At 41.8% G+C, this 27,586-nt stretch overlaps 1 protein-coding gene across 3 annotated transcripts; it reads left to right on the forward strand.

Annotated features, from left to right (window-relative positions):
- The first annotated feature begins 22,308 nt into the window (after window positions 1–22,308).
- LOC307028553 (uncharacterized protein) lies at window positions 22,309–27,347 on the forward strand. Of its 3 annotated transcripts, none has more exons than XM_079663671.1 (5): window positions 22,309–22,511; window positions 23,186–23,489; window positions 25,308–25,476; window positions 26,020–26,508; window positions 26,955–27,347. In XM_079663671.1, the coding sequence occupies exons 3-5, from the start codon at window positions 25,443–25,445 to the stop codon at window positions 27,167–27,169; spliced, it is 738 nt and encodes a 245-aa protein (XP_079519797.1). In that variant the 5' UTR covers window positions 22,309–22,511; window positions 23,186–23,489; window positions 25,308–25,442; the 3' UTR covers window positions 27,170–27,347. The 3 variants fall into 3 exon arrangements, 2 of the variants coding, with proteins under 2 accessions (XP_079519797.1, XP_079519798.1); XR_013805032.1 differs by having other exon boundaries at window positions 22,321–22,511; window positions 26,463–26,508; XM_079663672.1 differs by lacking the exon at window positions 22,309–22,511 and adding an exon at window positions 22,551–22,735.
- The last annotated feature ends 239 nt before the right edge of the window (window positions 27,348–27,586 follow it).

The following is a 27,586-nucleotide window of genomic DNA, read 5'->3' on the forward strand; positions in this document are numbered from 1 at the left end:
GTGACAGCAGCGGGTCAGGTTCACCGCCAGCCGGAACAGGAGCCAGCTACCGTCAGCCAGGTGGACCACTAACAGCAACGGGTGGGTACCCTGGCATCAACTAGCCCGGTACAACAGCCGGAGCAAGAGGCGAGCGGAACCGCGACATCAGCTGGCTTACAGCAGGAAGATTCAGTAGGAGAGGAGAGCGCATTGAGCGTAGAAGAGTGTGGGACGTCCAGCGACAGGTCAGGGATGGGATGCACAACTGTTTGGACAGAAGCTCAGCTAAAAGTGAAGCAGACTTACTATCCCTGGCTTTTTAGGGGAAAATCAGGTTTGGGTTGCACAACGTGTAAGGCGGTGGGGACTTTGGGGGCAGAGAAGACGTCGGGGATGAAACTTGCAAAAGAGTGGGTTTTATGCACAGTAACCTCATCTGCTTCAGATATTATAAAACAGCAACGCGCACTCAGAAAAAAAGTATTTGAACATGCCCGTACCAAGGCTCACCTAGCAGCAGCAAGCATTCTTGAAAAGGCAAAAGTGGACACTTTAGGACAGTCTATAATTAATAGTCAGTCTGAACAGATGGCTACTACAGCTCGCGTATTTCGCACGGCGTACAAGGAGGCTAAACGCCACCGTCCCGCATATGGCTTCAAACAGGAGATTGATTGCCAAGAATTAAATGGACTCGATATGGGGAGAATTTTACATTCCAATGTTGCATGTGTAAACATACAGAAACATATTTCTGAAGAAATGAAAAGAAAACTGTTTGAAAAAATAGTACAGTGCACTCCCAAAATCAGTGTAATGCTGGATGAGTCAACCAGTTTAAGCAAAAAGAGCTGCTTGATAATATACCTTAGGGCTCAGTTGCCCGATATGGACAAGCCTACAAACATTTTTAATGAACTCGTAGAGCTAGATGATCTAACTGCTCAAGGTATTGTCAACAAACTGTTGTCTGCTCTGGAGCGCCTGCATTTGACACAGGATTTTCTCTCTAAGACCCTCATTGGAGTAACTTGTGATGGTGCTTCGGTTATGTTAGGGCGTAAAAGCGGAGTGGCGAGTCGGCTCCAGGCCATGTTCCCCAACATTACTGTGTGGCACTGCTCAGCCCACAGGCTTGAGCTTGCAGTTGCAGACGTAGTGAAAGAGATGGGTGCTATAAATCACTTTAAAATATTGATGGACAAGATATATGCACTGTATAGCACATCTAACAAAAATCGAATGGAGCTGAGAGAGTCAGCCGAGAGCTTGGATGTCCAGCTCTGCAAAATAGGTCGTATTTTAGACACTAGATGGGCGGCATCAAGTTTTAGAAACGTTGAAACAGTGTGGAAGAACTACCCAGCACTTTACAAGCATTTCAAAACTGCATCAGAAGATCCCTCCCGTAACAGTGTCACAAAGCAAACATACAGCGGGCTTGCTATGCGCTTATCTTCACATGCGTTTGTGAACAATTTAGGCATAATGTGCGATGCATTGCAAGAATTATCTGAGCTCTCAGTCGAGCTTCAAAAACGAGACATTACCATCATTTCAGCACACAAGTCAATTTGTCGGGAAATCAGGGTACTTGAGGCCATGTCGGATCGGCCAGGTCGCTACACTGAACTGAGCCAAAGGGGAATTGAGGAAAACTCTTTCCATGGCATCACGCTGAATGGAGGAAAATCAACGACGGATCACTCGACCCCAAGCAGTTTTTTCTAACTGTGGCCAAGAACTTGGAGGACCGTATGTTATCTCAAGGAGGCCGGATGCCAGATAAAACTGGATATAACAAGTTCATTGAGGAGTTGAAGGTGCTTTACACACAATACTGGCCCGAGGACGCAGGTGCGCTGTATGGAGAGACTGAGGTCGAGTCACTGTGTCAGCGCTTCAACATTGCCAACCCGCACGCAGTCATACGGGTCCTACAGAACGTACAGAGACTCAGATGGTAAAGACACCCCCGATGAGCTGATGGATTTACTTGTTGCTGTCAACAGCATTCCCATTGCAAGTGCTAAATGTGAGCGCGGATTTTCTCAAATGAACTTGATTTGCACTCCCAACCGTAGCTCTTTGCTCACATCCACTATGTCATCTTTACTCTTCCTAAATCTTGTTGGACCCCCCCTGGCTAAATTCAATCCAGTCCCGTACGTGAGGTCCTGGGTGGCCAAAGGACACAGAACTGCCACAGACACACTCAGTAAAAGCAGGAAAAAAGAGATAGAGGACAATCCGGACATGCTCGTGATGTGGGGTGTTTTAAACAACTAAATATGGTGAGCAAACATACTGTCTATTAATAGGCCGCTGTGCCAATCTTTGAATAGGCCTAATAAATATTTTTTTTACACGTTAAACCTGTTGAGAAATTAATTGCTGGCTGTATACTGAAGTCCCACCTGTGGTGATGTGGGCATTTGCCTATGTTGTGCGTACTAGCCTAAAAAATTATAAATTATCGTCATAACATTTATACCATGGATACTATTTGAAATTGAGGCTTGTAAGTCCCACAGCGTTGCAAGTGGACATTTTCATGTTGTTTTCAGCACCTTTTCTGTATACGTTCCGGGACCTGTACGCGTCTCGTCATCCCTGAGCTGTCATATGTACTTTGCGTTCCGGCACCTTATGATTTACAAATTAAGCACTGACTGCGTCGGGTAGTTTTTAATTATACGAAGCCAGATTAAATTAAAGAACTACTTCTCCAACCTTGTACCTTACTCCAGAGTGCCGTGGTGTACTGTTTATTAATGTGGTTCAGCGGCATTACCACCCGCTGCTGTGCTGCTCGTCTACCGGAGTTTATTCTCCCGTTAACTCACGGCAGCGGCCGCGCTGTAAAGTTTTCATTTTCTGACTGTCACACAAGCAGCTGATAAATATCACCCATCCCTATAAGTGAATGTGTTTTAGTCTGAAAGATGTTTGGCATCAATATGCTGTTATGAACGTTTCTCTTGCATTCGACAGGTGATGTTAGCTAATCAGACTATCTTGACTACTTTTTGTTATCATATTGTGGCATAAGCCGTTTTCTACTCGCATATTTTACCGGCGTAGTTTTCGTTATGATTTTATTTGTGATGGCCACATGTAGCCCATGTATTGATTCCATCCGATAGTTGCAATAATACAAAACAAAAGGAAACGTCTGCCTCTTCACAATGGTCAATAACAGTGACCGGATGGTTATTAAGGTAAGGTAAAATAAACAGAATCACACTGAGCCTGGTTAGTGTTGCCTGACTTTATATAAGTGTTTTTATAAGTGTGTGGTCGCGTTCCAGTCCCTTTGCTCAGCGCTACTGCTTGTTACAACTTGTATTCGCCGATCTTGCCGGGTTTGCCGAGTGGGGCCAGCTCAGAACGCTGGGCCAGCTGAGAAAATAGACCAGACTCCAGCAAAGGTAAATTGTGTCTAGAGCGCGCTAGTGGGATCAACAAAAATGCCGGGTATTGCAGGAAAAAGGCAAAATGAATGGGGTCTTTACTATAATTTGGACAATTTTGTAACAATATTCGGCGGGTCGGAATCAAAAGCCCAAAGGGCTGGCCTTAGTTTGCCCATACCTGGTATAGTATGTGTATTTCACTCCCTAAACGGCTTGTTGGAGCTCCTGCCCCCACCTCCCTTTGAGCCCAGTGGCCTTCTGCGAGACAGCGAGACACAGCAAAACACAGCGAAACCCAGCGCGAAATATACACACCAGCAGCCTGACTGGGAGTTTGTGTGTTTGCCCAGGGTGAGTTCCGCGGTGTCTCGCTGTCTCGCCAACCCCATACCAGTGAGCCAGCTCACAGTGTCCTGCTCCTCGCAGCAGCGAGCCTCGCAACGTCCCGCCGCCGAGTGTTTGTGTGTGAGGAAGTCTGCAGATTGGTCCAAAGTTTACCGGAGATGTCCCGATCCGATCACGTGATCGGGGATCGGAGCCGATCACGTGATTTTCAAAAGATTGGAATCGGGAGACAAAAATCGGGGATCGGGATTTTTTTGGTTTTTTTTAAATACTTTTTTGTTTTGTTTTTATAAAATGTTACAAAACAAAAATGACCATGTTCAAGTCTTAAAGTCACCCTGAGGCCTTATTTTTGGTTTCAAATTACACAACCTCATGTATGTGTTGCTTCTTTAGGGGCTTGTTTTCATAGAACTGGTTGCTTATTTCTCTCAAATCTGGCAACAGAGTGGGCAGGGCGCAGTGTCTAATTGTAGCAGTAAGCTAACGGTACGTCTACACTACAGGCATCAAAAAATGCTTTCAACGCTTCGCCCATTCACTTGAATGGGGTGACGTAGAAGATTTGTAATCTTCGCCGAACTGCATTGTGGGGAGCATGGCATGGCTTTGCAAGCATCACGAGCATCTATCGGCATCAAAAGTTGAACAATGTTCAACTTTTGAGGCTCGATGCTTGGCATCAGCCAATCAAATTCCGTTTATGCAAATCCCGCCAGTGCAAGCGTAGCCAATCAAACCGCGTGCAAGCTGGGAGAGCCAGACCGCAGTTCATTTCCTCATATTCCAAACGAGATATTACGGTAGCAAATCACCCGGTTCTTTACGACCGGAACTATTTACCGGGATACAAACCGGAGGAACCAGGCATGGAGGGAGGTGGCAGAGACAGTGGGTGAAACTGATAGTTTTTTCGCCTGTTTGGAGAGTTTATATCCAGTTTACTTCGTTTTAACATTGCTATTGCTTTGTATGTCGGGGGCGGGAGATTCATGTGATTGGTTGCTCGCAAAAAATCGCTAAGCTTCAGACACGTCCAGCTTCAAGATTTTTTCATGCCTGTAGTGTAGACGGGCCGTAACGAGTACTGCTAAGCTTTATTTTGTTTTGATCCAATGCTGCACAACTGAACTGATCCAATGCTGCTTTGAAAAAAATAAGCTATATCCATGTTGGATAGAATATCCAATTTAAATAAAAAAATAACCTTAAGGGACAACTTGAATGCATTTTTTCTTTTTTTTCTCTTAATGCATTGCATAAAGATTGGATCGGGAAAAATCGGTATCGGCAAATTGTCAAAATCAAATAATCGGAATCGGATCGGGAGCAAAAAAAGGTGATCGGGACATCCCTACGACTCTTCTTCGCTGCTTTTGGTGTATTTTGTGGCGGCAGCAGCGCCACTTACAGGCCTGGCATATGTACTACAGCGTTTCCAGCATTTCCAGCGGTCTAGTGTGAACGGACACGTTAATCAATCGAATGCGTGTGAACCATGGTGTGAACGGAAGAGTATTTTGCATTTGCGTATGCGTTTTACCGTATGCGTCCTCGTGGGGCCGGGGTCTAAGCCAAACTATATCCGGTCACAGAGATCTGCTATTTTAAAGTAAAGTCAACACATATTGACCCTAAATATAGTCTATATTAAGAACAAGAAAAGTGTTAACATATATATATCCTTTTTTGTAAACATATGACAAATGTGTGAGGGTGATGACGTCAGAGCATCGTCCTATGTGCCAGGGCTTAGCCCCGGACAGCCCCAGCCCAATTTAACCCCTGGGTATTTGTGAGGGAGCTCCTATATGGCATTACCCCGCTGAAACTCACCAAAGTTTAATATATTTCATAGTTCAAAATGTTGTCAATTGTTTTGTTTATTGGTCAAATACTGGTTTCTAATGGTTTCTAAGGAGTTCTACTGGAATGAAAGAGCACAGAGTCTACAGAAGCAACAAAGCAGCATACTGCATTAAACCTGACCTTCACAGAGAGGTTGAAGTTCATGTGGAGAGGAGGCTTCAGTAGTCTGTCTGCACTCTGTTTAGTTGTGCCATCTTACAATCAATATAGTAAATGTCAGGTAAAGTGTGTCGCCAATGTAACCGGTTAGAACTCAAAGTTGCGATGAGGTCTTAAAATGTATGGAAAGGGTCTTAAAAAAGGTCTTAAAAGGTATTACATTTGACTTCAGGATTCCTGCATATACCCTGTTAATATTCCACAAATCAGTTAGAAAAATGTTAATTTTAAAATGTATCAACATATTGTATGAAAATATGTATTTGTTTTGTAATTGCACATGATTTATTACTTCATGACAATGTAAATCATACAGTTTGCAGGATGAATTCGGTAAAAATACTTTTACAGATCCAATTATAAAATAAAATGTCATCTTGAACTTACACTAAAACTCATCAGTGTCTATTTGCATTCCAAGGTATTTTCAGTTAGTTCTTTTTTTCTTTCAAGTAAGGTAGGTCATAAAAGCAAGTCATTTCATTTTGAGATGAAAAAAAGTGGTGGTGCCTTTGATACGATTGACAACTCCATCCTTATCTCTCGTCTAGAGCACTGTGTGGGTATCAGGGTTAGAGCCTTAGATGCCTTAGAGTGGTTCAGGTCCTATCTGTCCCAGGGATCTTTCTCTGTTAGACTTGGTGAATTTGCATCTTCTTCTGCCCCCATATCCTGTGGAGTTCCCCGAGGTTCTATTTTGGGGCCCATTTTATTTTCCTTATACCTTCTCCCCCTTGGACTACTTTTTAGAAAACATGGCGTTTCCTACCACCTTTATGCGGACGACTCCGAAATATACCTTCCCCTAAAAAAGCAAAACACCAGCTCTCTGATGCCCCTGCTTGACTGTCTTAATGACATAAAGGCCTGGATGGCGCTAAACTTTTTAAATATAAATGAGAGCAAAACGGAGGTCATTGTATTTGGACCAAATCGTGATGTCCCTTCCATTGACCTGGGTTCCCTGCAACCGTATGCAAAACCCATGGTCACAAATCTGGGCGTCAAAATTGACAGTGCTTTTGAATTGGATAAACAAATCAACTCAGTGGTTGAGTCCAGTTTTTATCACTTGAGGCTCCTGTTAAAAATTAAACCAGTTTTATCCTTTTTAGACTTTGAGCGTGTAATTCATGCCTTTGTTTCTACGCGTCTAGATTACTGTAATGCACTTTATGCCGGCCTAAACAAGACCTTGCTGGCACGCCTGCAGCTGGTAAAAAACGCTGCGGCTCGGCTGCCTACAGGAACACGCAAGCATGAACACATCACACCAATTCTGGCTTCCCTCCACTGGCTTCCTGTCCATTTTAGAGTTAATTTTAAGATTTTATTGTTTGTTTTTAAATCGCTTAATGGGCTGGCCCCTCAGTACATCTCAGACCTTCTACAGGTGTACACCCCCTCAAGGGCTTTGAGGTCGGCTGATCAGCTGCTGCTGGTAGTTCCAAAAACTAGGAAAAAGACCAGGGGCGACCGAGCCTTCTCAGCGGTAGCCCCCAGGCTCTGGAACGACCTGCCCCCCCATGTAAAATTGTCGCCCACCCTTCAAACGTTTAAGTCCCGCCGGAAGACCCACCTCTTTTCCCTCGCTTTCGAGTCAGTTTGAGCTATGTTTTATCGATTGTTATGCTTTTATTTGTCTGTCCAGCCTTATGTGCCTTTTTTTATCTATTCTTATGTATGCCTTTTTAACTATTCTTATGTGAGCCTTTTATTTATTATTATTATATTATATTTTATTATAATGTTATGTCTGCTGTGAAGCACTTCGGTAAAGCCCTCTGTTTTAATATGTGCTATATAAATAAAGTGGATTGGATTGGATTGGTTGTGTGGTCTTCCTTTCTCTAACGCAGGCTAGCTCGTAGTCCAGCACTAAATCCAACGCTCTTTCTTCAATTAGTGCAGCTCCCGTCATTGCTTACACAGCTTGTTCACCAGCGTGAAGTTGTCACTCCCAGACTTAGTACTAACAGACCATGGCTTATCATGAAAGCAGTGGAATGCTCTTGAACCTTCTGTAGAAGTCTGAATCCCTTACAGCAGGGCTATTCAATTAGTTTGGAATGGGGGCCGGTTGATGAAAATGATCCAAAGCAAGGGGCCGGGAAAAAGATGGCTTGATATATGAGCAATCATATTAAGAGCTTCGGATACACTAAATACTACAACAGCATTGGAGCAGAGTCCTGCACGGGTCTGATTTTCAAGACCTGCTCCCGCCCCGCACCCGCGACGAGCAATACCGAACCCGCCCCGCTACCCGCACATATTGCCAATTAGTTCCGCAACCCGACCCGACCCGTCGGCACAGGATCCGCAACCCGACCCGAACCCGCATATATATGAGCAGTGAAAACGTGCAATTAACACACGCATTGCATATTTGTCTAAAAAAGCGTGGGATGTTGGTTATTTTCTGCATCTAGGATGACACCAAAAGCCTCCCAGACGTTGGATTTCGCTCTTGAGGAAGTGTTATTGAAAATGCTGTATTCTCCGCTAGAGAGCTTCACCTCAGCCATTTCGAATGTGGCGCGCTCAGAAGCAGATTGATGCGCTGCAGAGGTTATGATTATGCGCGGTCCCGCGGGGGAGAGGTCTGAGGATTTAAACATTAAACTAAATTATTATTATTTTAATATATTTATTATGCAACACCCGCGACCCGACCAGCATCATCTTTGTTTTATCCAGAACCGAACCCGGGAAAAAAATGCGTTTGAAAAAATACCACCCGCGAATCACCTTTTTTGCGGGTCACCCGTCGGGTACCCGCGGGAACCCGACCCGATGCAGGACTCTGTAGTGGAGTGCATATATTGTGTTTAATTATTTCAAACAACATAGCCCAAAGGCCTTTATAGATCTAAATGGCAAGTTCAGAACTCAGTAGGCCTACATGTGAAGCTAATTTAACCATCAACATCATTTAATTTGATTTAATTTAGGTGAAATTATCTAATCATTCACACAGAGATGCAATAAATGACAGGAGTTGTCACTATAGTAGCTAGGTGGGTTCGAAACCCGAGCCTGCAGAAGTTTTCAGGCATTGTCTTCCTCTCTATCTCTCAATTTAATACCCTCTCTGGAATAAAGGCACACTGGCCAAAAAAACAATATTACTTCAAATATCAAACATCAAAGGGCCAGTAAATATCACCCCGGGGCCGGATTTGGCCCGCGGGCCACCAATTGAATAGCCCTGTCTTACAGTGTACTGCCAGAAGTGAAAACTTGAATCATGTTTGCCAACACTTGATAGTCAAAGAGGCCGGTCAGTTGCTGGAAAGCAAAAAAATGTCCCATAGATTCCTTAATATAATATAGAATAAGAACTACTTCTGTGTGGTTGAGGAATCAAACACCTCTGTGATCTTTAAAAACCAAAGGATTTATTACAAATGTTACAATTGTATACATGTCAATCTACTCTTGTTTAGCTCATACGCTTTTCTCGCCTGATGTTGCATGTTTTCTATGAGTCCTAACTTCAAGGATTGATTGCATTCAAACTTTTTGTCCTGATTGTGTTTGATCGAGTTTGTAATCAAACTTGGAACGCATGCGAGGACTGATTAGTGCCAGCTGCCTGAAACCAATGGCATATTTCTCCCACATGGAACACAGTGACACAGTGTTATTCAATCAGGGCATTTGTCCTGATTTGTTTTGACATAAAGCATGTTAATGTAGTTTCTGAATGCCATAAATATTGGATCATATTAAAAACTCTAGGAAAGACTCAAGGATATCACAAACAATCAAAGCCTTGCTTCAGGCAGTGTACTCCTTCAACTCTTCGCTAGTTTATGTGCAACTGCTTTACCTTTTGAGGGGTAGCCTAGTTGTCCTTCTCTAATCATTTAGGTATAGAGGCTGATAAGAAAGTTGATTTTCTCAAGACATCTAAAGGCATGTAGCCAATGAAAAGAAAAAGCCGGAGGTCCTAAGGTACTCAATAGACTCAGTGCTCATAAAGTGAGTTTTGGAACAAGAGTCCAGCTATCAATGTCTGCAGGGTGCATATTGAGCTGCGCCTGGCAGAGGAAAGAAGCTCAGCATGTAGGGATCCTTCACAGCTCTTGACCCTGCTCCTGGAATAATGCCATCCTCTTACTGTCTATTTCCCACTATTACTGTAAAGCTATAGGGGTTGTTGAAAAAGTTTCACTCTGTCTGTGTTGGTATTTCCAGCTAAACCTATAGTTCCTGGAAACAAGCTGTTTGGCATAGTATTAAAGGGGCACCGACTAGCTATATATCTTGGTGTGTTTTGGTGAAGATGGCTGTGCCTTCTCTTTCATTGCTCTTTATTCAGATTTGTTTTGGATGTTGTTTGAGGGTCATTGTATCTTTAATTTAGTATGTTTGTGATTCTGTATAAGTTGTACGTCCATCGTGGTTGTATAGACATGCTCTATATTTTATCGTTCTTTCTTTATAAACCCATCAGATCATTGAAGTTCTTGACTTACTTGTATTAAGCCTCCACTTGATTCAGTCAGGGCTTTGCACATAATGCTTTAGTATTTGATACTAAAAGTATTCTCTAGACTAGAGCATGTGGTGACCAGAAACACCAATAACTTTACTGACTTACCTGCCAATGTTATGATTTTGGTTTGGTTTTTTAGTCCGTTAGTTGGTTTATTTAACTGCTTGTCAGCAAGATTATGAAAAAAATACTCGTCCCATTTCCATTTAACTTTCTTAAATGTTCTGCCAGTCTGGGGACAACGCAAACATTGCTTCCTCCATTCATACATTCATATTTTTAAATGCTTACCCAAGTCTGTTTATGGCTATCTTGGAATTACACTGTTTATAATCTGTTAAATGGTATTTTAATATGATTAGTATCCTAATTCAAATCTAGTATCATTAATGTATTTTTTTCTAACAATGCACAGAGAACAGTTCAATTATGCTGAGGTCATGACAATTTATTTTGGTTTCAAAATCTTAACCTGAGCAATGATTGTAGGTTGTGCTTCCTTAGAGGTTATTCTTGGCAGATGTTTTCAAACACAATGTACAGCACAAACTATGACTGGATTAGAACCCATTTAGTGCATACACCTTCTGCTTGCCAAATTAAATAGTTATTTAAAAAATACAAACATAGTTAGAGAAACTGAATCTGTCTTCTGCTAAGAAAACAAACTGCCAAGTCTGCTATGAAAATAAACAGATCGTTTCGACCCTTGTTGGAACAGTAGCTGCCAGGGTTTATATCCACATAAAATACCATCTGTTACGTCCCCACTAGGGATGAGGAAATGCAACACACACCTGTTGGAATTGGTAATAATTATAAAGGAGTTTATTATATAGCAGGATAACAAAATGGAAAGCAAGCAACTTGAAACAAAGGGCCACAAAGGCGAGGGTTTAACTGAGCACCCAAACAAAGGGAGGACTCTAAAACGGGAGCCTACTTAAATACAAGGAAATAGTAACAAAACAACGCTCACTATTGAAGTGGTACAGACTACGAAAAGGAAGCTGTAGGAAAACACAGCTAAGCTAAATTACCGCAGTCAATGTAAATGCTAAACTACTCTAGACACATCTAATCATAACCACACTACTAAACACGGACCACACGAGGTAACCACTGTTAACAGATTTGTACACAATCAAAGAGCACGTAGCGAGTGGCGTCTGTTCACACAACAGAGCCTCCCGACTAGTGATGTGTCGGTCACGAACAAGCCGATTCTTTTGAATGGCTCTTTGGTACGAACAAGGGGAACCGAGTCGTACTTGGTGAGAGCCGTTCTTTTTATCGTTCAATCGTTGGTTCGCACTCACTGCCTGCCAAAATCCACTCGCCTTTTAAAAAGCTTGATTTTGTTCCCCAAACGTATTCTATGAAGACCCGCCCCTACTCTGATTGGTAGGTTTCAGCACGAGGAGTGAGATGGGATGGGTCTTAACGGAATACGCAAGAGAGAGAAGTCATAACAAGTGGTACAGGACAGGTAGACAACGTGTTTTTCGGATGGAAAATGAGCCAAACGCAGCAGCATTTCGATGCACTTCAACCAAAACCCAGGCAGTGATAAAGCGCACCATTTATAAAGGCAAAATATCCTTTAAAGCAAGGTCAACAAATAATCTCCATCGCCACTTAAAAACACAGTATCTAATATTAAGAGTTGCGTGAATGTCATTCAAGGCAAGGCAACTTTATTTACTTAACACATACAGAGGGTAAATTCAAAGTAGGCCTAGTACATTCACTGACATGAATGACATGGATATATATGGCGCCACCTTGTGTCATGTTTACAATGCAGATTATTGACATTAGGTCTGGCAATACAGTCCATCATTATCCTGGTGATTATTTCGCAGATAAACCTAGTAACCCTGCCCCCTTTAAAAAAAAAAAACGGCTCTTTTGAATGGCTCTTTGAAGGGAACGGAGCCATAAGATCCGGCTCCCTTCAAAGAGCCATCATTCCCATCACTACTCCCGACTGATCGCTGTCCACAGGCTTTGTAGTCATCTCCGGAAGGTGTGCGCTGGAATTGGAGCGCGTTGGGCCCGGCGTGCTCCAATCACAATCTTCGGGGTGGACCAGGAGATGGGTAGCCAATGACATCAGGGCAACCACACAGCTCATTTACATAAAACATATTCAAAACAGAGTTACCAGAACCTGGGAGGCGGCGGCCGTAACACCATCGCACAGACTTTCCCTTTGCAAACGTAACTTAACTAAATGTGTTGCATTAACTGTTTATGTGTTGCAGGCCTGGCTCCAGGATGAAATTACTGATGCCCCTTTCACACCAACGCGTTTTCAAGGCCGGCTCGCAGCTAGAGCCTGAAAAGTACAGTTTTTTCCTCTTCACACCGAAGCGACGCCGCCTCTTAGCTCCGGAATCTGGTTTTTTTCCAGCTCCAAAACATTGTCGGTCTAGCAAGCAAGGTTCTGGAGCTAAGAGGTGGCGCTGCTTACGTCTCTCTTACGTCGAGGCGGGGGCAGGGGCATGGGGGGATCAACCTCCTGAAGACCGCAAATAAGTCTTGAATTTTGCATGTGATGTTTGTAAAGTTCCAAGTAAAGTCGTTCCTTGTAAAGTCGTCGCATGCCTTCCATTTTGTTTCGTAAGAGCATAACCAAAGCGAAAAGCGCTTCAATACATTTGGCCATTGTTGTTGTTGTCGATGTGAAGGATTTCCGCGCGGTTTGGCTTTTATGAAGCAGGCACGTAAACGGTTACGTCATGACACTCACTCTGTGTGGTGTGAACAAAGCGGGAGCAGAAAAGGGAAACCGGAGCTGAACCAGAAAAACTCTAGCACGGAGCTACAACGGGAAAAACGCTGGTGTGAAAGCCGCATGAGGGGACTGTTACAAAACCGAGGGGGTGATTTTTTTTCACAACAACTAAAAATACTGGCAATGTAATTCATTGACACACCAAGCTTTTTTCCTTCTCACTGCTTTACAATCTCTTTGCTTCTTTATTTTTATTCCAGATTTACCCCTCTCACTCTGTTCTTTTCCTCTGATCTTTAATAATAGATAGTACATTATTAGATGGCTGCACTTTGGTTAACAGACTAACATTGATTTCCTCAATTTATAAATTGACAGGCTTTGTAATTATACCATAACCTTTTCTCCTCTATCCCTTAACTCGTCTTCCTATACAGATTTACTTACTATCTACTTCTACTTTATATCAGGATTAAAGACAAATTAATCTGGTTGATTTTTTTATTTTCAGGGTTTAATGTTCAAACCAAGGCCTAAAACCTGGCAATTCATAAGAAAGTGACTAATATATAAACCAAATGTAATATGGATATAAATACTACACCAAATGGACAGACACAGATTAAAAATATAAATAAAGTCCCCTGGTTTGCCTCCAGAGTCTAACTGCCATGAGAAAAATCAAATCAATGTTCCAAAATCCATCACTATGTCACTCATTGCACCAATACGGTTTATATAATACATAACATTAGTATTTTAGTAAAAGGGCTCGCTTTGGCAAAAACCTGGCAAAAAGAAGAAGAAGAGGTAGAAGAAGAAGTAAGAAGAAATACGCTAACGCTACTAACGGGCACAACACTGTTACTCTGTTTTTACTGACATGTAACATTTTATTTCACCTTGCTCTATGTTTTTTAACACACATTCAAAAACGGGAACATTTTCGGGAGTTTCAACCGGGTACCGGCCACCAAACACGGGGACGTTTTGGTCACCCATCCGGCTGTGTTCACAGCTAAGCACACACGTTAACATTAATTAAGACTACAAGCTCACTTGGGGTTGAGGCTTTTTTACACGTTGCTTGACTGCCTGCCCACATATCTGATCTAAACATAGTAACGTGTATTGGGGAAAATAATTATTTAAAGTTATTTAATAATTGTGACATTTATTGTACTTTTTGATGGATGAATGATGCTCAAAGTGAGGGGCAAAGAATAAGGACTGCATTGAAAAAGTTGGTGAGAGGGACTTAACAGGGTTTTGAGTGGTCTGCAACAGACCAATGTATATTGCTTCATGAAACCGAATGATTACAAGAAGAAAATTGTAGACAATTTGGTTTTCCATTGAAATCCAAGGGTAGAAACACACCTCATACATTTTTTCCATCTGTGTCAAAATGAATGCAAGGGAAAACACAATGAAACAGGAGTGTGTGCTCTCCCATGATGAATACATGACAGAGGCAGAAGTTTATTTGAGACACAGGATGTTATGAACTACTGTAAGTCTCTGTATGCGGACATTTGAGTTGTGAGTTACTTGATTGGATATAGGAATGTGGTGAGAGAAGGGAATTCATTTTTTATATTTCTTCGTCGTGGAAAGTAACACAAATGTAAGAATGTGGTTTGTATGGTATAAGAGCCGTACAAAATAAGTCTGAAACTTGGTTACTTTATTGATTATTAGCAAGCAGACTGGAAAAATCTTTACTGACATGTAGCAGATTACTACGTGCATGGAAGTAATTTCATATAGGCAGCAAGGCTTTGTGCTTAAGCTGGGTGTCGAGAGACATGGCTTTGCCCTGAATCTGGATGTGTGAGCCTTGCAGCGTTCCATTGTCGTCCATCTTGTGGCGTGTGGCTTTAGTTTCCACATTAGTCTATTTCCCACTATTGCTACTGGCACAACTCAACCTGCACAATGCTCTGCCAGAGATCTGGAAAAGTTAGAATGACTCACTCAGACAGAAACATTTACTCCTCTCGTCCTCTGTATGTGACTTTTTTAGTATGATAATTTAAAATATACGGTGTATTAAGATGTTCCATGGGCATTAAACCACTAATGCGTCAGTAACTACGTACTCTTTTATTCTTTGGGAAGGCAAACAGTGTAAGTATGCTAAGAAGACTAGTTTAGCGGACTGTTGGCTAAAAATAACTTTCTTTCAACCACTGGGAGATTCATGGCTCCTGTGATGATTTCCCCCCTTTCATACACCTAAATTGATTTGGACCTCAATGGTGGACCCTGCAGCATTAGAACACTGAAGTACAGTGGCATGCCATTTTAGAAACGCTGAGGAAAGGTTGTTTTGAGATGAATTTACATCTCCGGACGAAATACAAAGTGGCCAATATAGTATTAATGTGAAGTTAAGAAGAAAAACTAAGTTATATAAAACAATAAACTGTCACAGCAACTGTCAAACCCATCTTTATACATAATACAGAATGATTAAGCTCAAAGTTACTTTGAAGTGTTCTTTTTTTTATTATTATCACCAAGCGGCAACCTGCAGTGCCAAGAATTGCAGTTCATTGAATGGCTACTTGAGTCTGGCTCCAAAAAGCGAAACAAACCCCATTAGGCGTGTTCACACCAAGTACTTTTCCCACAAAGGTTCCTGAGAAGCCTTTAGTTCTCATAAACTAAGTACAGATCGCGTTCACACCGGAAATTAGTTCCTGGGGGTAGATTAGGCAAATGAAGCCGCTGACGTCACTTCTTCTTCTTCTGCTTTGGGTTTACTGGCAGGCCGCAAACAACTTCACGCCGTATACTGCCGCCCAAAATCCCCGGCCAGAAGTCCCCGGAGTTAGGGATTGGCTTCAGTAGAAGCTTCTGGGACTCCCAGCAGCTTCTACTGAAGCCTTCCGAGTAAACGGCAAGAACGCCGACACCTCCTCATCTCCACCGCTCCCATGTTTTATTTTGTGTTGTCATAAGTTAGTCTCTCTGTGTTTCTGCGCTAGGCTAATGCTAATAATTCAATGCGAGGATAATAAAATGGCGACTTCACAAAAGTTTTTGGGAGTTTGACGGGGCGTGGTTTGCATTCCGCCCAGCCAATCAGACACAGGAACCTTTTTCTGAAAAGGGGGTAAAAAAGGTTCTCTTGAACTAATTTAGTTCCTGGGACTTTTTGGTGTGAACGCAACTAAATCGTAGTTCATGAGAACTCTTTAGTTCTCATTAACTAAGTACAGTCGCGTTCACACCGGAATCAGTTCCTGGGGGAAGGATCAGGCAAATGAAGCCGCTGACGTCACTTCTTCTTCTTCTGCTTTGGGTTTACTGGCAGGCCGCAAACAACTTCACGCCGTATACTGCCAACTGAAGTGCCCGGCCGGAAGACCCCGGAGTTGGGGACTGGCTTCAGTAGAAGCTGCTGGGACTCCCAGCAGCTTCTACTGAAGCCTTCCGAGTAAACGGCCAGAACGCCGACACCTCCTCATCTCCACCGCTCCCATGTTTTATTTTGTGTTGTCATAAGTTAGTCTCTCTGTGTTTCTGGGCTAGGCTAATGCTAATGCTAATAATTCAGTGCGAGGATAATAAAATGGCGACTTCACAAAGGTTTTTGGGAGTTTGACGGGGCGTGGTTTGCATTCCGCCCAGCCAATAAAATTAGACTCTGTTGCTCCTTTGAAAAAGAAGAAAATAAAACAACATAGATTAGCTCCATGGCATAATGCCGAAACCCGCAAAATAAAGCAAAAGTCGAGACAACTTGAAAGGATATGGCGTTCCACTAAACTTGAAGAATCTCGTTTAATTTGGCATATTACTCTCAATGAATATAAGAAAGCACTGCGTAAAGCGAGAGCAGCCTACTACTCTTCATTAATAGATGAGAATAAGAATAATGCAAGATTTCTTTTCAGCACTGTAGCCAGGCTGACAGAGAGCCACAGCTCAACTGAGCCTTCTGTTCCCATAGCACTCAGTAGTAATGATTTTATGTGCTTTTTTAACGATAAAATTGTTACTCTTAGAAACAAAATCAATGACCTCTTGCCTTTGACCAGTATAGTATTATCAACAGCTCCCGGAAACGTAAGTTCTAATATTACACTAGATAGTAAACTAGAATGCTTTTCAGCCATAAACCAACAATTAAATTCAATGATTCTCTCTTCTAAACCATCAACGTGTATCTTAGACCCGATTCCAACTAAGCTGTTAAAAGAAGTTTTTCCATTAATTAGCACTTCTTTATTAAATATTATGAATATGTCTTTATTATCAGGCTATGTTCCACAATCGTTCAAAGTAGCAGTGATAAAACCGCTTCTTAAAAAGCACAACCTCGATCCAGAGGTTTTAGCCAACTATAGACCTATTTCTAATCTTCCGTTCCTTTCAAAAATTCTTGAGAAAGCAGTCGCAAAACAGCTGTGTGATTACTTAAAAAACTATGATTTATTTGAAGATTTTCAGTCTGGCTTTAGAACACAACATAGCACAGAGACAGCTCTGGTTAAAGTCACAAATGACATTCTAATAGCCTCAGACAAGGGACTTGTCTCTATTCTTGTCTTGCTCGATCTTAGTGCTGCATTTGATACTATCGACCATGATATCCTATTGCAAAGACTAGAGCACTTAGTTGGCATAAAGGGAACTGCTTTAGGCTGGTTTAGGTCCTATCTATCATTCTGAACGCTCTCAGTTTGTACGTGTCAACGATGAATCTTCCATGCAAACCAAAGTTAGCCATGGAGTGCCACAGGGCTCAGTGCTTGGTCCTATTTTGTTCACACTATATATGCTTCCGTTAGGCAATATTATAAGGAATCATTCTGTAAACTTTCATTGTTATGCGGATGATACTCAACTATATTTATCAATCAAGCCTGATCAAATTAATCATCGAAATAAAATTCAAGACTGCCTCAAGGACTTAAAAACGTGGATGACCTTACATTTTTTGATGTTAAACACGACCAAAACTGAAGATATTGTACTTGGACCGAAGAATCTACGAAACAAATTATCTAAAGATATACTAACTATGGATGGCATTAATTTGGCCTCCAGTGAGACTGTAAGGAATCTTGGTGTTATATTTGATCAGGATTTATCCTTTAACACCCACATAAAATCAATTTCAAGGACCGCCTACTTCCATCTACGTAACATTGCAGAAATCAGGCATATCTTGCCTCAAAACGATGCAGAGAAACTAGTCCATGCATTTGTTACTTCAAGGCTGGATTATTGTAACTCCTTATTATCAGGGTGTACAAAGAAGTCAGTCAAGTCGCTTCAGTTGATTCAAAATGCTGCAGCTCGTGCACTAACCAGAGTTAGGAAAAGGGACCACATTACTCCTGTTCTGGCTGCCTTACACTGGCTCCCTATAGAACACAGGATAGAATTTAAAATTCTTCTTCTCGCCTACAAAGCCCTTAATGGGCAGGCACCATCTTACCTTAAAGAACTCATTATACCCTACTGTCCAACTAGGGCATTGCGTTCCAAGAATGCAGGGTTGTTGGTTGTTCCTAGAGTCTCTAAAAGTACAATGGGAGCCAGAGCCTTTTCTTATCAAGCTCCACTTTTGTGGAATCAGCTTCCAGTTTGTGTGAGGACGGCAGAGACCCTATCCGTTTTTAAGAGTGCGCTTAAGACCGTCCTTTTTGATAAAGCTTATAGTTAGGGCTGATTAGATTCAGCCCCTAGTTTTGCTGATATAGGCTTAGTTTGTCGGGGGACATCTTACTTCTTCCTTCTCTCTGTCTATACCTGTGTACTCTCATGTTCCGATTAACCCAGCTTCCCCAAATGTCTTTCTTTTTGGTGTCTATATACGCCGGGATCCGGAGTCATGGATGATCCTGCAGTCCTGTGTCATGGATCGCGAGTCCTGGATCTTGAGTCGTGGCTGTGGTCCTGGATCATAAGTCCTGGATGGATATCCTTGTGGATTCATCTTCTTATTATACACACATGCATTTCCAAACATTTGGACTACCTATGTTGCAAATGTATAATCTTTTCAATTTACACACGGCATCTATTGCACGTCTGTCCGTCCTGGGAGAGGGATCCCTCCTCTGTTGCTCTCCCTGAGGTTTCTCCCATTTTTCCCTTTAAACTGTGGGTTTTCTCTGGAAGTTTTAACTTGCACGATGTGAGGGTCTAAGAACAGAGGGTGTCGTATTGTCATACTGATATTCTGTACAAACTGTGAAGTCCACTGAGACAAATGTAACATTTGTGATATTGGGCTATATAAATAAACATTGATTGATTGATTGAATCAGACACAGGAACCTTTTTCTGAAAAGGGGGTAAAAAAGGTTCACTAGAACTAATTCAGTTCCTGGGACTTTTTGGTGTGAACGCAACTAAATCATAGTTCATGAGAACTCTTTAGTTCTCATGAACTAAGTACAGATCGCGTTCACACCGGAATCAGTTCCTGGGGGAAGGATCAGGCAAATGAAGCCGCTGAAGTCACTTCTTCTTCTTCTGCTTTGGGTTTACTGGCAGGCCGCAAACAACTTCACGCCGTATACTGCCAACTGAAGTGCCCGGCCGGAAGACCCCGGAGTTGGGGACTGGCTTCAGTAGAAGCTGCTGGGAAGCCTTCCGAGTAAATCGCCAGAACGCCGACACCTCCTCATCACTCCACCGCGCCCATGTTTTCTTTTGTGTTGCAATAAGTTAGTCTCTCTGTGTTTCTGCGCTGGGCTAATGCTAATGCTAATAATGCTAATGCGAGGATAATAAAATAAAATAAAATTCACAGAACCTTTTGGGAATTTTACGGGGCGTGGCTTGCATTCCGCCCAGCCAATCAGACATAGGAACCTTTTTCTCCCATGAAAGTCCCTGCTCTCTAGCAGGGATGGAAAAGGGGGTACAAAAGGTTCTGATTAAATCATTTTAGTTCCGGCTCTTTTTGGTGTGAACGCGACATTTCGGAACTATATCAGAACTAAAGTGGGAAAGTACTGCGGTGTGAACGCGCCTATTGACCCCAGCTGACAAACCTCCAATATTCAATAGTTTTAACTCTAATGAATCTTGCTTCAGCTCTCCCCGACTGATGATGCGCTAATCAGGCAAAATAAAATGAATGATGGGGGGAGTTGGGAGATGGGAGCTGCTTATTTACTCCAAACTTACAGAAGCCCAGGATGTAACTCTGCAGTTGTTTTTCTTGAAGATACCCCAGTTGTCTTGAGCATAATGATATGGGTTGTATTATGTATTTCCACTTAAGAGTAGTTTGGGTGGACCACTGAAACTAAAGACCATTGCTCTCAGGATGAGTGTACAGTACATGTATAATAGTGTTTATTCTAAATGCCATATTTTCAACATTCACTGCACAAAAAAACACATATGGGTATGGGTGGTTTGTCAGGACTTTTTCCTCGTACCAGTTCAAACACTGATTTATGGGGACCCACCTTTCCCTTTGCCGTAGAGAGACGGCAGACTGCTTGAGCTGATCATAAAAAATTCTGCTACATTTCTGGCTATTTAGAATTCAGTTTTGGTAAAAGAGTGTAGAGATCTGTAGACCTGAAATTATACAGGACTGGGGACAGGGTGTGTCAGGACTGGGCGGGAGTGGGCGTTTCCTGACAAAATTATGATTTAAGAGAACCCCTCTGGATTAGCTGGACATTACCCATACACACCCATACACAAAGCAAGTCCCTAAGTTATGAGGACCACAATGGTATATCTGGACAATACACACACACACACACACACACACACACACACACACACACACACACACACACACACACACACACACACACACACACACACACACACACACACACACACACACACACACACACACACACACACACACACACACACACACACACACACACACACACACACACACACACACACACACACACACAGAATTGTAGAAAACCTGTACTCATGAGGACAATAATGGCTTCATTGGACATTATCCTCAAACATGTGTTGCGCAATATTTTGTTACTGAAAAAGTAGCCCGTTTAATTAAAATGTTGAACAGAAAAAAGTATTTAACTTAGGAGTGCAATGGTACAAAGAGCAAACCAATTTCTAATTTTCACAGACCTCAGTGTTCAGAGACCTGAACATCAACATGTGCAGCTTTTTTCTTGTTGCTTTGATGACAAACACCTGTTTTTAATAACCAGTAGGGATGTTTGTCACGATCTGTCTGTGTTGTGTTTTGTCTTGTCTAGATCTGTCTTTGGTTTTCTGTCTGCGTTGTGTTTTGTCTTATTTAGATCTGTCGTTGGTTTCCTGTCTGTAGCCTCATCCCAATACCCCTCCTCGACTCCTCCTTTCCCTCACTCGCTTCACGACACGAGGAGGTGACGCGAGGACAGAGGAGTCCTCAGGGATTAATTGGGGTGTCCTCGTTCACTCAAACGTCACTTTTAAATGACGTCTGTTAATGATGACATGTGCACAGCTGTATCCCCTCTCATCAGGCTTAACTGAATAACCCTTTAGAACCGGCCCATTTGTTAAATATTTATTTAAATGAATGAATCTTTCTCTTGTTAGTCAAGGAATTCAATGTATGATGTTTGGTCCTGCTTTTGTGTTCCGTTTTGGTGTAACATGTAGCCTACATTTAAATAAAAATATAAGTATAGTAATGTGAAAGCCTTTTAGAAATGAATTGCACATAATAATTCCCACGGAGCTGTGAGCACTTACACATTTATGTGACGCTTTTCCACTCATCTTCCAGTTGTCGGTTTTCCTCTGTTGAAATGCTATGAAGGTGGGGGCCAGCTATGAAGGTGGGGGCGGGGCTTTTATACGCGAGTAGTGAAACAACACGTTCTCACTCCCAACCCGTCACATATTGACGGACGGTCAGGGCCCCTCCCCGTCACCCTATTACGTAAAGGGTACCCCTTGGCCGTCAGGCTTCTACAGGCAGGGCGTCCCATAGATCTTCATAGACCACGTGATCAACAACAATGGCCGACCTTCTTGTTATTCTCGGTGGAAAATGCCTATTTTAAGGTTCATTTGGCCGTTAAAATGCGTTTTTGATGTAATTTTATGCGATTATTACAAGTTTTTATTTCTGATTATTTGTGCAGTAGATGTACGTGATGTTTAGTTTGCTAGTTATGACGAAGATTACTTCATGAATGTGTACACATTCATGGTTGCTAAGGTGGTTGCTATGGACGCTGCAACAGCTACCCGTTCTCAGCTGAAGCGTGTGGTGCGAGACGTCATTGCTCTTTATATATAGTTTATACAAAATGACAAAATTGTAATTGTCATACTCTGTGATAGTTCTCGGCGACAGTTAGGCAAAAATAATAGGTTTATAGGTTTATAGGCATTTCTTTCTCTTATGTGAAGTTGAGATGATGCATGCTGGGTACTGAATTATGCGCAACGATGTTTTCGGCATACACTTGTGACGTCATCTATGCGCGACGATGTTAAAGCCCATTTGCGATCCTTCCAGCAGGTAAGAAACACCGTGAACATGTGCCTGAACTCGAGAAAATCATTCAATATTCAGCACAAACAGCCTTATGTCGGACCAATAAGACATTGTTGGAACATTTACAAGTGCAGGGTAGTCGTTTTTTTGCCTGTAAATAATTTTAAGACATTCAAAAAAGTATAACTTGCTGCATCAAACGTGCAGAATGCTAGCTAGCTGCTACTAGCTATTCACTAGCACAGAAGGTACTTCTAAGTTTAACTTTATTCAAGAGGTGGCAAACGACTGACACCTGTTATTGCATGAAATAATATTTGTGATTGTTTAGGAATGTAGTTATTATGTGTCAGTTATGTGTTTTCAATGGGGTTAGAGTTGATTAAATGAATGACACAACAATAAAAACAATTAAATAATCATAAAAGTTCCGAAATATTCCTTCATGTTCGTGACACTAATGCCAAGCCCCTTACATATTAGGTGACTTTTATTTGTCAGATATGATCTTACAGGTTACAGTCATAGGGAATTGTATGGTTTCCATTAATAATGTATTTCCAGTAACCTATGTTACCATAGCTCCAAACTGTCTTTTTGGCATCACGCTATGTTGATGTTGTTAATTATTTGATAAGATAACGCCACTGTAAAAGGTAAGGTGTTCAATTCCTAATTGTTGTTTCTTCTCTCAACAGATTCTTCTGAGTTCTAAGTGAAAGCCAAACACCGTTATATAGCATCAATCCAAAGGCACTTTTAAGAGCCACGTCCCTGTCCTTGCTGTTGTGAAATTGTCCTATCTTTGTTGCTGTCTATGTATCTCTGTCTGTGTACCTGTGTATGTGTCTTATCTGTCATCTTTCTGTTGTTAGTCCACTTCTGTGTTTTTGTTTTTCTATACTATACTAAGAAAAAGTGGCATCCCTGGATAGTGAATGGAGCCAAGATGTGGTGAAAAACAAAAATGTTGGACGGATACTTGATTCTGCCCGTATTGCAGTAAGTAAAAATATTTCATAAGTTTCTAGTAATTGAAGTGAAACTCCCTTTTTAGTACATTATGATCAGGGGCCTCATTTATAACGGCGTGCGTAGGATTCACATGGGAAGGTTGCTTACGTAATACAAAGCAACAAAATAGGTACAGAAATGTTACGCCATGTTCCGATTCACAAAACATTGCGTACCGGCGAGGGAAGTGCGTACCGCACATCCTACGCCTATTTCCCTTTATAAATCACAATCAACTCAAAATGCGGAGCAGCTTTTGCGGGCTTCCCATCACACCCATATTTGCCCATAAATAGTCAAAGAAATGCCCATTCATTCATTCATTTTGACTGACTGCATGAAGAAGATCACAGGAAATGACGACAGAACAGCTAAAAAAGACATCTCACACCGTGTCAGATTTAGTTTATTTTTGGGAGGTCGAGATAAATCATATTGTTTGGTGGATGCAGTTTGAACCAGAGTAGCAGCATGGATCGGATCGTCACCAAAATAAATAAGTAAATGGTTCGAAAAAGGATAATGACAAAAAAAATACACATAGCCTAACTTTCCTCAGGCAGTGTGTTTGTACCAGGGACAGGAAACCCCCCCTTGATGAGAAACTTTAATAAATGATGGGGGAATCCCTCCGGATTGGAGTCATGACGACTGGATCTGAATTATGTTTTTGTATTTAGTGGTTTGTGTCCCAGCTGTCAATCTGTGCGCAGCGTCTCCACTGCAGCCTGTGCATCTCAACCCCCCCCCCCCCCCCTCCGCAACTCTATATATCCACCAGTTAAAGGAAATAAAACTAATGTGTTGTGTTATATTAGCTGTACAATTGACCACATATGGTGTTCTTAGTTTCCATACCTCCTGTGTTTTACGAGCGACTTATCAAGTCTTGGCAAACGGCATAAAACACGATTAAACATGGTAGTATATAAAACCATGCTCGTATACAACCTATAGAAATGCAAAACGGCGTCAGTTTAGACGTAATTCTGTCCTGCTTACCGCATAATTCATGAGAAAACATTTCATAACATTAACACAACATATTCGATGTGGTTTTAAATAACATATCTGTATTTATTTATTTATTAAGTTATTTTTTTGTGTGCACTGAGGAGTCTCAAACAGGCGTTTGTTAAAATAATTTTAAGATTGGCTTTAATCAATGTTTGAAAATGAATTCTTCATATATGATAAATGAGAGGTAACATTTTATTGATGGTATTATTTCCACATATTTCTCGCCATTCTTCGTTCTGCCAACGGTGTTGCAGTTTCTCGTGTCTCCCGTTTTTGTGCTTAGTGCGTACGCATGGGTTAGAGTTTGCGTGGAGGACCGCACGTTTTCCCGTCAAGTTAGTATTTTATAAATCGCAAACATTGCGTAGAAACAGCGTACGCCATTTTTGGAGCGTATATCCCTTTTATAAATGAGGCCCCAGGCCTTTGAAAATATAGTCTTATTGTCAGATGTTACATCTTACAGTGATCGTATTTACCTCTTTGACCCCGTCTGATTGTGATGCTTAAATGTTGTAAATATTTTGTGAGAGCCCCACACAGTGTTTTTGGTCCAAAAAAAGAGCAACAATGCGTATTGTTCTTTGTAAAATAATGATTTTGTTGTAATGAAGGCAATGGCAGAAACAGCAGGTGTACCTTATCCCTTGCATGCAAATAACAATTAATCTTACACAATGCAAGATACCTTCATGTTGCTTGTATAATAATCCAAAAGAAACACTATTAATGGGTTTAAGGTAGCGGGTCAAACTAATGTGTGTCAACTGCTTTTGTTCATTTCAGGTGCAGAAACTTGAGGCTCTAGGCTACTAGCCAATTCTATTTTATGGCAAGCCAAAAAGGCCTTCAAATAGGTGGGCTGCTGATGTAATAACCCATCTGCCCCCCACTCCTAACAACATAAGGTTTTTGGACCAAATGCGGAGGGCTTATGAATACCTCTTGGCAAAGGGTAAGAGTATTTTCTTTTTCAAAAGATTGTGTTAAAGGTGGGGTAGGTAAGAATGGAGAAACCAGCTCGAGTGCGCTAGAATTTGAAAGCACGCAGCCGAAAAAATGTGCCCCTTCCTTCAGACTTCCTTACAGAGCCCCTCCTCCAACACACACGAACGCGCACATGACCAATGAGGCACGAGATAAGTTAGTGCACGAGATGGAAGGCTGACAGGCAGGTAAGCCATCCAGTTATTTTAGCCGGGCCGGCTCAGATGATTGGTCGTGCGTTTTACAGCACCACGGCTTCCACAGATTACATTGTTTTATGGATTTATTGTCAAAGCATTTAATATATTCATTGCTATCGGGATGTTAAGAGCACTCCATGGAATATAACAAGTGTTTCTGAAATAAATTACCTACCCCACCTTTAAGTACATATATCAATAAAAAACCCACGTACATTTGACAACCTTTTTTTATTTTAACAAAAACTGTAAGTAAACCTGCATTACAGAGAGCTCCACTGACCATCAACCTGCATCTGAAACTCCCACAGCCGAGAAACCACAGACCATTAGCATAGAGCAGCAAGAGACCCTCAGTGCAGAGCAGCAAGAGAGACCAGCTCCAGAGCAACATCAGGCCCTCAGTGCAGAGCAACAAGAGAGACCAGCTCCAGAGCAACATCAGGCCCTCAGTGCAGAGCAGCAAGAGAGACCAGCTCCAGAGCAACATCAGGCCCTCAGTGCAGAGCAACAAGAGAGACCAGCTCCAGAGCAACATCAGGCCGTCAGTGCAGAGCAGCAAGAGAGACCAGCTCCAGAGCAACATCAGGCCCTCAGTGCAGAGCAGCAAGAGAGACCAGCTCCAGAGCAACATCAGGCCCTCAGTGCAGAGCAGCAAGAGACTTATTTCGTTCTCAATCTGGTGCCATGTTCACCCTCTCTCTCCTCTTCTTCCTCACAATCCGGTATTCTTCCTCCTCATGCCATATCCCAGTCTTCTCTGAATGAACAGCCAAAAGAGAAGATGATGAAAACAGAGGGTACATTTTGACTTCACACACTAATAATACATTTGATACCAGGCACATTGAACTTAAATCAATGATTGGGTATAAGCCAGGTTTCATTCAGGTAACCAGACCAGTGCACAGCATGTTATTCTTAATATATATTTTTAGCTGCGTTTTGGTGGCTTATGAAAGGGTCATGGTTGATATTGATGCCTGGCTAACCTAAGAGGCTTTTGTGAAGCCTACCCAGGACATTTTGCTGGATTACATGAAATAGGGACAAACATCTTTGACACAAATAGACAAGTCTGCAGATCATTTTACAATGTTTGATTTATTTCACAACTATATAGTTAATCTCATGGGGACAGGGTATTGTTCTCAAGAGAAGAAGAGAATAATAAGCTCATTGGTCCCTCAATAATGTTTTATGTCACTTGTCTGTATGCCTGATTGTCTTTTCTTTCTTTCACTAGAAACCACAAAGAAGAGGAGTTGGACTCGTGCGGAGGTCAAAGCTGTTGAAGATACATTAATGATCTTCATCACATCTGGGAAAGTACCAGGAAAGTTGGACTGCATTGCATGCATTACAGCTTCTCCAGAAGCACTGATGGGAAGAAGCTGGATAGCGGTGAAGTTCTACGTGAAAAATAGGATCACTGCCCTTCAACGTGCAAGGAGAAATTGAAAACTCGTCTGTCGGTTTCCTGTTGATTCTGTTCACCTGGAGTTGTGTTCTCCCTCCCCAGCTGTTTCTTGTCGTCTTTATTTTTTATTTTGATTGTATTTCTATGTAAAAGTATGTGTGCACATAGGCCTATGTATTTATTTCTGAATATTTCAATAAAATAAATAACTGGCAGTTATTATGGCTATCCATACCTACTTTACTAGCTACATTATTTGATGTTATTGAAGTTTTCTGACACAAAAAATTCCCATGCTGTGATTGCTGTCATGAAATGATATTCAACACAAAAACACTTAAGCGTCCTTGATCATTCAAAAATATGTTATGTTCACCTGTTACTGTAGGCCTATGCACATAATGACATTTTTTCTACAGCCATCTTTATGTATTTCATATGCATTTATTTAAATAATG

This window comes from Notothenia rossii, assembly GCF_949606895.1.
Source record: "Notothenia rossii genome assembly, chromosome: 2".
In the NCBI taxonomy this organism is placed as follows: domain Eukaryota; kingdom Metazoa; phylum Chordata; class Actinopteri; order Perciformes; family Nototheniidae; genus Notothenia; species Notothenia rossii.